The 12,163-nt window shown below is 45.2% G+C and overlaps 1 protein-coding gene across 1 annotated transcript in view; it reads left to right on the plus strand.

Annotated features, from left to right (window-relative positions):
* Window positions 1-11,755, plus strand: part of LOC307257518 (ubiquitin carboxyl-terminal hydrolase 54-like) — a gene marked incomplete at both ends in the record, with an annotated part of 39,870 nt that extends 28,115 nt beyond the window's left edge. Inside the window, 6 exons of the mRNA XM_080036780.1 lie at window positions 2,050-2,169; window positions 3,207-3,348; window positions 6,097-6,815; window positions 7,602-7,699; window positions 8,616-8,723; window positions 11,612-11,755. Coding sequence (XP_079892906.1) covers window positions 2,050-2,169; window positions 3,207-3,348; window positions 6,097-6,815; window positions 7,602-7,699; window positions 8,616-8,723; window positions 11,612-11,755 — 1,331 coding nt within the window. The remainder of the gene's footprint in view (window positions 1-2,049; window positions 2,170-3,206; window positions 3,349-6,096; window positions 6,816-7,601; window positions 7,700-8,615; window positions 8,724-11,611) is intronic.
* Window positions 11,756-12,163: the final 408 nt, after the last annotated feature.

Consider the following 12,163-nt stretch of genomic DNA (forward strand, 5'->3'; position numbering starts at 1 on the left):
TTTTAAGCAACTTTTAATATTGTTTGCATCCTTCTGGTTGCCTTTGAATGCCACACACCTTTGCTTTGCCTCCGGACAGAGATCAAACAACGCCTTTTTGGAAGTCTCGATCCATTCAGAGTTGAATGTGTTTGAGGCTACAAGAACTAGTTCATCCTGGGTCATCGTTTTAATTTTAACCGCTAGGAAGTTTAAGAACTGATCCTCCACAATCACTTGGCCATCATCAGTTGTGTAAATTGTAGGCTTTAATCGAGGCCGGTGATTGAAACCAGTGCTGTGTCTGAAATCGCGCACTTCTGTACTTACACTTACTTTTTTGAGTGCACTTTGCGCAAAACTGGAGAGTGTGCCAAAATGCAGTGCACTGTAAGTTCCTCAGTCGTGCACTCAAAACGGTCTAAAACTTGAGTGTGGAGCGATGGACACTTTCCACACTCAACGGCCGCCATCTTGCCTACGTAGTGGAGAGGACGGGACATTAAAATCAAAATAGACGAGCTTGAAGCAACTGTGGAGGCGGACGCGCTCTACAAAAGTTAAATTACACATTGTTTTTGTTTTTCCGCGATTTATGTTCCTGTTTTGGCTATCGGTAACGCAAGCAGAAAAAAATACCACCGAAGAAGAACCGTCAAAATGCAAAGTCATTTCCGGTAGGTGCGCGACGGCAGTTGGGACAGTGCACTGTAGGAATGAGAGCACTGCGTCTATAAGTAAGTGTACTGTAGGGATAATAAAGTGCACTCAATGTAAGTGCACTTACCTAAGTGTGCGATTTCAGACACAGCACAGGAGCTACTGCGCCACGAGACGCACCATCTGCCATCTTACTGTACCTTTAACTTAAATATACAAAAGATACAGATTCATTAAAATGATGTTGCTGTAGCTGTAGCCAGACAATGCAGGAACACTATGGTGGCGTTCCGAATCGCATACTTTCTACTATATAGTTTGGTAGAAAAAAGATTTAGGATGTCCTGATTCTTGTGGCCAGATTTAGGATGGTTAGAAGTACCCGGATGTCCTACTTCATGCGGCCAAGATTGTTAGTGTTGAAAAGTGCATCCTATTTGGGCGATTCTGACCCACAATCCAGTGCGCACGTGAAGTGACGTCACATCGACGAAGCCTCCGTATGAAAACAAACGGGGATGCGACGGATATAAAAGCAAGAGGCAAGATCAAGGCGCAATGTTATGATGAAATAAGAGAGAAAAGTATGTCCCAATAGTATGCCTACTGCATCCTAACTAGATTATTTTTATCGTCAGATGTAGTATGTACAATAGAAAAAAGAAAGAGGAGGAGATTCGGAACGCAACCTTTGTTTTTAAGAAGCCTCTGAGCTTGAATGTGAACACACCTCCTCCAGATATTTAAACAATGTCTTTAATCCCTCTGTGTCCCTCACACCTACACACTGTGACACCAGATGTTTCTGACTCACTTTTACGTTCACAGTTAGGCCTGAAAAGTCCTTGAAACTTTAAGGAAACCCTGCAAAATGCAAAGGGACATTAAAGGGGGTTAACAAATGCCAACGTTTGGCTTCTTATATTGGTATGGCCTTTAAAAAAATGTGATATGAGAAAAATGACTTACTGACAAACATTTCTTTCTTTTTTTTTTTACATTGGTTGGGAGGTGAGGACTTTTTGAGAAAGTTACATTTTAGAAAGTGATCAACTTTTGAGAAATGAGACGATCATTTAGTGGGGAACGTAAAAAGGTATTTGGGAAAGTGAGGTCATTTATCTATGTATTTTTTTTTTTTCAATGACAATTTCTGAAAAATTGTGGACATCTTTTGAAAGTTTGGATACTCACTAAATGTGTGTGTGTGTGTGTGTGTGTGTGTGTCTCTGTGTGTGTGTGTGTGTGTGTGTGTGTGTGTGTCTCTGTGTGTGTGTGTGTCTCTGTGTGCGTGTGTGCGTGTGTGTGTGTGTGTGTGTGTGTGTGTCTCTGTGTGTGTGTGTGTGTGTGTGTGTGTGTGTGTGTGTGTCTGTGTGTGTGTGTGTGTGTGTGTGTGTGTGTGTGTTGCAGGTAAAGGAGACAGTATTGATCGCTGTGTGTTGGAGGCGGAGCTGCTATTGGACCAATCGGTTCGTCTGGAGCAAACGGGCGACGTCACCGCTGCCCTGACCGCCGCCAACGAAGCCGTTTGTAAGAGACACAGACAGACAGACAGACAGACAGACAGACAGACAGACAGAGAGAGAGACAGGCAGGCAGGCAGGCAGGCAGGCAGGCAGGCAGGCAGGCAGGCAGACAGACAGAAAGACAGACAGACAGACAGACAGACAGGCAGACAGACAGACGGACGGACGGACGGACGGACGGACGGACGGACGGACGGACGGACGGGCGGGCGGGCGGGCGGGCGGGCAGGCAGGCAGGCAGGCAGGCAGGCAGGCAGGCAGGCAGGCAGGCAGACAGACAGACAGACAGACAGACAGACAGACAGACAGGCAGGCAGACAGACAGACAGACAGACAGACAGACAGACAGACAGACAGACAGGCAGACACACAGACAGGCAGACACACACACACACACACACACACGACAAACTCCTCAGTCGTCTGTTTTTCATTTTCTTCCGGAGTTTACAGGATCTTAAAACACTTCCTCACCTGCAAATAAAAGCCCGTCAGAGCAGCGTCACTTAAAACTCTTTTATTTTGGTAAAAAAAAACAACGATAGAAAAAAAAAAATTCTAAAGTCAAGAAGAAGAAGATCTCATCAATCATGTCGGCTCATCGGCATTTTAAAAAGTTCAACAAATTTGCCAGAAGATTCCCTTAACTTTAGAGTTCGGTTCAAGGTATTTTTGGTCATAATTCTGTTAATTTAACGTTCTGTCCCAATATTATTATTTCACCATTCCATCATTGCAAACCAAGACCTGAGTTGTTGATCCGTTAATACCGTCATTTGCCAATCACACACACACACGCACGCACGCACGCACGCACGCACGCACACACACACACACACACACACACACCCCATCACCATCAACATTTGATTTCCACCATTGAATAGTTGCATTTTTAAGATTTTAAGTTTTTGCATGAAAATCGTCATTACACACAAAAGAAAATTCTGCCATTTTATTATTATTATTATTTTTTATTTTTTTATTTTTTCCTCATCCATGCTTTTATTTCCTCACCTCGTCCCGTGCGGCTCTGACCAGCCAAACTGCCGCCGTGCAGCAGCCAGGGCCGCGTGCAGCGCTGCATGAGGAGGGCCCGCAGTTTGCAGCAGCGCATGACATCACTACGACATCACAAGGAAACCGACCTATCACAGCAGCCGCTCAGCCAGGAAGTGCCCAGGTACATTATAAGACTATTAGAGGAATACTGTCTCTTAAGTATTGTAGGTGTTAAGGCCAGACACTGAAGCCAACATCATTGTATTTTCAAGCACTGGTGGTCAATTTTCTCTTCAAGGTTTTTGGCTACAACAGCCCAGGTACAAACTGGGCGACTGTGGCTCAGGTGGTAGAGCGGGTCGGCTGATGATCAAAGGGTTGGAGGTTCCATCCCCGCCCTGCCACTTGTGTCATGGTTGTTGTGTCCGTGGGCAAGACACTTCACCCACCTTGCCTCGTGTGAATGTCGATAGTTAGCCTGCTGCTATCGGTGTATGAATGTGTGTGTGAATGGTAACGTGTAAATGGGAACAGGTCTCCCTTGAAAAAGAGTCTTCGGTCTCAATGGGATATACCTGTATGAATAAAGGTTGAAAAACTCGGACAATTAGAAGAAGAATATGTTAATGTCAATCACAGCAGCCCATCAGCCAGGAACAAAAATCTATCTATCTATCTATCTATCTATCTATCTATCTATCTATCTATCTATCTATCTATCTATCTATCTATCTATCTATCTATCTATCTATCTATCTATCTATCTATCTATCTATCTATCTATCTATCTATCTATCTATCTATCTATCTATCTATCCATCCTTCTATCTATGTAATGTGTGGAGTTAGTTTCATGATAGTAAAGCATCTGAAAAGAGTTATAGGCATATTTATCAATCCACATTAAAGATGTTGTCATTTAAGTTTGATAAACTTCACAGAAATTCAGGAGCACTCATGGTGTAGTGGTTAGACCCCCCCCCCCCCCTCACCCCCCCCCCCCCCCCCCCCTCTCAATAGAGTCTCAGTCCTCTTCACAGCAGACCCGGGTTAGAATCCAGCCCGGGTCGTTCTCTGCATGTCATTCCACTCTCTGACACATTTCATCTCTGTCTCTCTGCAAAATAATATTTAAGAAAAAATATATAAATATATTTTGAACCAATCACAGCAGTTTTCTGCCTGAACATTCTTTAAAGAACAGTGACTGTTGCCGAGGAGACTGTTTCATACATACGCCCACACAGTCAGTTATCAAGGATTTTCACAATAAAAGGCTCAAAGTCCAGGTGAAATCACGAGTCATAATAATATAATAATAAACACACACACACACACTCACACACACACACACACACACACACACACACACACACACACACACACACACACACACACTAACACATTCAGACACTAACACATTCAGACACACACACGTGCACGCACACACACACACACACACACACACACACACACGCACTCTCACTCACACACACACACACACACACACTCACACTAACACACACACACACTCTTTCTCTCAGACCCACACACACACTCACTCACACACACACTCACACACACACACACACACACACACACTCACACACACACACACACACACACACACACACACACACACACACACACACACACACACACACACACACACACTCACAATATAATAATAAAGTTTATCATCACTGTCACATTGGTGTTAAAGTCCAATTCCGTCTGTAACGTGTGTGTGCTGTTCACTTCATTTAGCGATCGGTAGGTTAAGGTGGATTTCATAGCAGCAGGATTAAATACCTCATAGTATCTTATTTGGATTTTAAAGCTAGAGTGCGTAGCTTCCGTCGCCCCCCATGAGGAATTTCTGAGTAATTACAACAACACTGTCTGTCGGTGCATCGCCATCTACATGAGGTAAAGCCTTCAGTGATGGCACATGGATTTTATACCTTCTGCTGTACGTCCAGGTTTTTTTTCTTAGCAGTAGAATCAACAACTGAAACATTTCTTGGGCTCTTCTTGAGGATTTTTCTGAGCTCCTGCACCAGTGTCAGGGGGTGGGGGGGGGGGGCACCAGTTTGTAAACGCTGCCATACTGAGAAATACAGAGAGAGTTTTGTGGAGCTGATAATAGGCTTAATCAACTTTGTGTCAACTGGTTTGGCGATGGCTTGAATGTAACAGACATTAATATATATGAGAATCAACAACTGAAACATTTCTTGACAAACCGTCTTTACGTACTTTGAGGGTGAATCATGGTGAGAGATCGTTAACACTCACGCAGGAAATGACATCTGACACACACACACACACACACACAAACACACGCTAGCAAACATACACACACACGCTCACGCTAGCAAACATACACACACACGCGCACGCTAGCAAACATACACACACACGCGCACGCTCACTGTCACTGTCACACACACACACACACACAAACACAGCCAACCATAGGTCGCGGCTTGCGTCATGCCATCTGCTCTGAATATACTGCATGCCAACATATATATACACACACACACACACACACACACACACACACACACACACACACACACACACACACCCACACCCACACACACACACACACACACACACACACACACACACACCCACACCCACCCACACACACACACACACACACACACACACACACACACACACACACACACACTGTTCCTTCTAAGCGTTGTTTGTTTTAGTGGTAAACCGTCCGACAGGGGTGGAGCTACACACTGCAGTCCGTTGATTAGACGACAGAATCACCATTTCCCTGCTATAGATAAATTGGCACTTAACCCTTAATCTCTCTCTCTCTCTCTCTGTCTCCCTCCCTCTCTCCCCTCCTCTCTCTCTGTCTCTCTCTCCCTCTCTCTCTCTCCCTCTCTCTCTCTCTCCACAGTGAAAAACCTCACCCGATCCAAATACTTTTGACGGACAGCCGACCTATCGACCAATCGACAGCCAGTATAGACCATCAAATCCCGCCCCCATCTCACACCTTTCCATCTAACTCAACTTCCAATTCCGGACTCCCTGCAAATTCACTAGGGAAACCCCTCGCACACAACACACACTCAATTCCTGCTTTGTGTGTGGCGCAATGCATTGTGGGTGATTTGGCGCCAGTGCCTATTAACCATCAAACTGCAGCCCAGTTGAATAATAATAGAACGCAACCAATCTGTCAATCATCATTGGAATCATCATCAGTTGAAAGCCCGCCCCTTTCGTCAGCCTCTTATCCAATCAGAAGCTGGTCTTGTTTAAACAGCGAAATGGAACAGCGTGATGTCACAGATTCTCCTCAACCTCAACCAATCAAATCATCGCAATCGATTAACTCAATTCCGCAAACGACAACAACAGATCAAGATTTTAGAGTGGCAGCAGCAGCAGCATTGCCGGTGGAGCGTTGGGCCGAGAATGTCAATAAATACTACGGTACCCAAAATGCAACGGGGGAAATACAGGAAGTGGGAGGGGGACAGAAAGAGGAGGAGCCGGATGAAGAGCTGTCGGAGTTGGACACGCTGTACCAGGCCAGTCTACGAGCTCCCAGCATGCAACGGGGCAACAGCTGTGATGTCATAGGCCCTCAGCCAATCAGCAACAAGACCGGTAGGAGTGGCCGAAATTTTAATATTTATAAAAAAAAAAATATATATATACTGTAAGATCCGCCGAATAAAAAGTACTTTTAATTATGTTTTTTTTTATCTGAAAAGTGGCATGTGTTTTATTTACTGGTGTGGCAAATATACCAGAATAAAATGCAGAGGCAGCAATATTATGAATGTTTATTGTTTGAAGTTAAAGGTGCTACGAGGACCTTTTAGGTATGTCGGAAACAGTCAAATTTTTTACTCTGATGATCATAAATTACATGTAACAGCAAACGAGACCATCAGTGCAAAGAGAATGCTATTTTTATATAGCTTTTCTTAATGCCTTTGTCATGGGGTTTACGCTCACCCAGGAACAACAGCTGGCGTGGTAAAAACACTACCGCTTTTGTCCAAAGGGGGGCGCTAGAATTAACACACACAGAAAGTTCCTCGGAGCACCTTTTAAAGCTTTGTTATCAAAACTCTGCACGGCTTTTAATGTGAGATTTCTGGAGGTATTTTTGTATATTGGTAAAAAGCTGAAGGTGTGTGTGTGTGTGTGTGTGTGTGTGTGTGTGTGTGTGTGTGTGTGTGTGTGTGTGTGTGTGTGTGTGTGTGTGTGTGTGTGTGTGTGTGTGTGTGTGTGTGTGTGTGTGTGTGTGTGTGTGTGTGTGTGTGTGTGTGTGTGTGTGTGTGTGTGTGTGTGTGTGTGTGTGTGTGTGTGTGTGTGTGTGTGTGTGTGTGTGTGTGTGTGTGTGTGTGTGTGTGTGTGTGTGTGTGCGTGTGTGTGTGTGTGTAGGAGTGAGGAGGATGCTGGTAGGATCTGGACGCTCTAAAACACCGACGGCAGAGATTGAGAGATTCGCTTATAGGACACCGGTAGCAGCTGTTCACAAGGTACAAGTCACTGTCTGTCTGCCTGTCTGTCTGCCTGTCTGCCTGTCTGAGTATGTGTCTGACTGTCTGAGTATGTGTCTGTCTGTCTGTCTGTCTGTCTGTCTGTGTGTGTGTGTCTCTGTCTGTGTGTGTGTCTCTGTCTGTCTGTCTGTCTGTGGGTTTGTGTCTGTCTGCCTGTCTGTCTGTCTGTCTGTCTGTCTGTGTGTATGTCTGTGTGTGTGTCTGAGTATGTGTCTGTCTGTGTGTGTGTCTGTCTGTGGGTTTGTGTCTGTCTGCCTGTCTGAGTATCTGTTTGTGTGTCTGTCTGTCTGTCTGTCGGTCTGTCTGTCTGTCTGTGTGTGTGTGTGTGTGTCTGTCTGTCTGTCTGTCTGTCTGAGTATGTGTCTGTCTGACTGTGTGTGTGTGTGTGTGTGTGTGTGTGTGTGTGTTTCCTTTCATCACAATATTACACACACACAATATCTTGCATGTTTATATTGTTTTCTATGTAATTTATGCTGCACCCGAATTTCCACTCACACACACACACACACACACACACACACACTCACTCACACTCTCACTCACTCACTCACTCACTCACTCACTCACTCACTCACTCACTCACTCACTCACTCACTCACTCACTCACTCACTCACTCACTCACTCACTCACTCACTCACTCACTCACTCACTCACTCACTCACTCACTCACACTCTCACACTCTCACTCACTCTCACACTCTCTCACACACACTCACTCACTCACTCACTCACTCACTCACTCACACACACACACTCACTCACTCACTCACACTCACACAGACACAGACACACACACACACACACACACACACACACACACACACACACACACACACACACACACACACACACACACACACACACACACTAAATCTGCTCTGTTCCTTGCAGGCTGCCGGTCCAGATGAGAGCTACAGCGCTGACAACCTGAGACGTCTGGCTCGCAGCCTGAGTGGAACCAACATCAGAGAGAAGACCATGGGGGAGACCAGAGGCTGTGTAAGAGACAGACAGACAGACAGGCAGGCAGACAGGCAGGCAGGCAGGCAGGCAGGCGGGTGGACGGACAGACGGACGGGCAGGCAGACAGACAGACAGGCAGACAGGCAGGCAGGCGGACGGACATACATACAGACACACAGACGGACAGAGAGACAGACAGACACACAGACAGGCGGGCAGACGGACAGACAGACAGACACACAGACAGGCGGACAGACAGACAGACGGACAGACACATACAGAGAGACAGACATGCACACACACGCACACACACACCAACACACTCGCTGACTCACACACACAGACACACCCACATGCACGCAAGCTCGATTTGCAATTGTGCTCAAGTCGGCTCTAAAAATAGGAATCAGAAAATTGGGGGTGTTGAAAAAACTATTATTTTTCCGAAAAACATACTCACAAAATACTGAGTCGTTCTCATCCATGGTTAATAATACATTGATCTGAAGTTGATCACCTCTGTGTAATAACCCCAGTCTGCTGCTGATATTAAAGCCCTACTTCTAGATATTTGGGGCGACTGTGGCTCAGTTGGTAGAGCGGGTCGTCTGATGATCAAAGGGTTGGAGGTTCGATCCCCGCCCTGCCACCTGTGTCATAGTTGTTGTGTCCTTGGGCAAGACACCTTGCCTCGTGTGAATGGCGATAGTTAGCCTGCTATCGGTGTATGAATGTGTGTGTGAATGGTAACGTGGGAAAGGAAAACAGGTCTCCCTTGCAAAAGAGTCTTCGGTCTCAATGGGATTTACCTGTATAAATAAAGGTTAAGATATAAAGCCCTACTTCTAGATATTAAACCCTCTACATGTTAATAATCTTAGTGTCAAACTGTGTGAACTGATATCCTGTGTGTGTGTGTGTGTGTGTGTGTGTGTGTGTGTGTGTGTGTGTGTGTGTGTTGCCCGCTGTGATAAGCGTAACCTCACATTCAGCTCTCAGGAATCGCCTCAGGCAGAAGCATTAAACATTCATCACCGCTTTAGTTTTTACATCAAGATTTAAGGGCTTTAAACTCGCGGCCTGGTGTGAACAGACAGCTGGGGTTTCACTACACACATCTCCTTAGCCGATATACTACACTGTATCCTATAAAATATCCCATGAATCCGGATATGTTCATTTAATTTTTTTATTTTTTATACTTTTTTTTTTACCTTTATTTCTACAGGTAAATCCCATTGAGACCGAAGACTCTTTTACAAGGGAGACCTGTTTTCCTTTCCCACGTTACCATTCACACACACATTCATACATACACCGATAGCAGCAGGCTAACTATCGACATTCACACGAGGCAAGGTGGGTGAAGTGTCTTGCCCAAGGACACAACAACTATGACACAGGTGGCAGGGCGGGGATCGAACCTCCAACCCTTTGATCATCGGCCGACCCGCTCTACCACCTGAGCCACAGTTTATTTATTCTGGAGGTCTCCTGAGAGCACGGTCTCATATAAACATATACAGAAATAAAATGACAGAATAAACATAATACGCTATGCACACACACACACTAGCAAACATACACACACACACACACACGCTAGCAAACAGATTCACACACACGCACACACACTAGCAAACATACACACTCACACACACACACACACACACTCACACTCTAGCAAACATACACACTCACACACACACACTAGCAAACACACACACAAACACACACACACACACACACACACGCTAGCAAACATACACACACACACACACACACACACACACAATCACTGTCACACACATACACACACACGCACGCTCACTGTCACTGTCACACACACACACACACACACACTCACGCAGGAAACATACACACATATACACACACACACTCATGCTAGCAAACAGATTCACACCCACACACACACACATACACAAATACGCTATGCAAGATAAGTTAAATAAAGGAGCTAAAATAATCTTTGGTTGATCTTGATCTTTGGGGTCGACTGTGTCTCAGGTGGTAGAGCGGGTCGGCCGATGATCAAAGGGTTGGAGGTTCGATCCCCGCCCTGCCACCTGTGTCATGGTTGTTGTGTCCTTGGGAAAGACACTTCACCCACCTTGCCTCGTGTGAATGTCAATAGTTAGCCTGCTATCGGTGTATGAATGTGTGTGTGAATGGTAACGTGTAAATGGGAACAGGTCTCCCTTGAAAAAGAGTCTCCGGTCTCAATGGGATTTACCTGGAGAAATAAAAGGTTAAAAAAATAAAAGAATGTATCGTCATACTCACAGCTCTAAGGATCAGACCCATTCAGTTTAATTTAGTTTTTAGATCAAGATTAAAGGTCTTTAAAACAGACATCTGGGGTTTGACAACACAGATCTCCATTGCCGATATCCTACACAATATCCCACGAATCCGGATTTGTATATATTTTTTTTTAATATATATTTTAAATTTTTTTTTACTTTATTTATTCTGGAGGTCTCTTGAGAGCGGGGAATTGAAACACACACACACACTCACAGACACGCGCATGCACACACACACACACACACACACACTCACTCACACACACACACACACACACACACACACACACACACACACACACACACACACACACACACACACACACACACACACACACACACACACACACACACTCACTCACACACACACACACACACACACACACACACACACACACACACAGACACTTTTAACATAGTCTAGATATAGAGAAAAACACCTTTTGTCATGTTTGTTGTTATTTTTCCATTGCTAGAATAATCCTTGGCATCTCATCAGACTGAGATCCAAGTTATTTTCTTCACCTTGTCACGTCTGTCCCTCCATTCTTTTCACTTGTGTTTGATTGTTTATTCATTATTTTCCCCTTTTTAAAGGACCCTTTCAGTGTATCCAGACCCCCGAGCAGACAGACAGGCAGACAGACAGACAGCTATCACTCCTCCTACCACTCACTGCCTCGCCGACCCAGCACTTCCTCCCTGCCTCTCCCTCCCTCACACACACACACTGACAGCTACACACACACACACGGTCCACCCATTCACTCGCATTATAACGAGCAAACACACACTCACACACACAAGCCCTTTACTACGGATCAGTCACATTATAACCAGCACACACACACACACACACCCTTTACTACGGATAACTCCCATTACAACCAACACACACACACACTCACACAACCCGATCAACCCATTCACTCCCATTACAACAAGCAAATACACACACACACACAACCCCTTTCAGAGAGCCACAAATACAGCCTGCACACACACACACACACACCGTTTACTACAGATAACTCCCTGCATAACACACACACACAAGCCGTCACAACAGACAGCTACCAACACACACACACACCCTTTACCACAGACCCACCCATTCACTCCCATTATAACAGCCAGTCACTCCCTCCC

This window comes from Ammodytes marinus (assembly GCF_949987685.1).
Source record: "Ammodytes marinus genome assembly, chromosome: 11".
Classification (NCBI taxonomy): domain Eukaryota; kingdom Metazoa; phylum Chordata; class Actinopteri; order Uranoscopiformes; family Ammodytidae; genus Ammodytes; species Ammodytes marinus.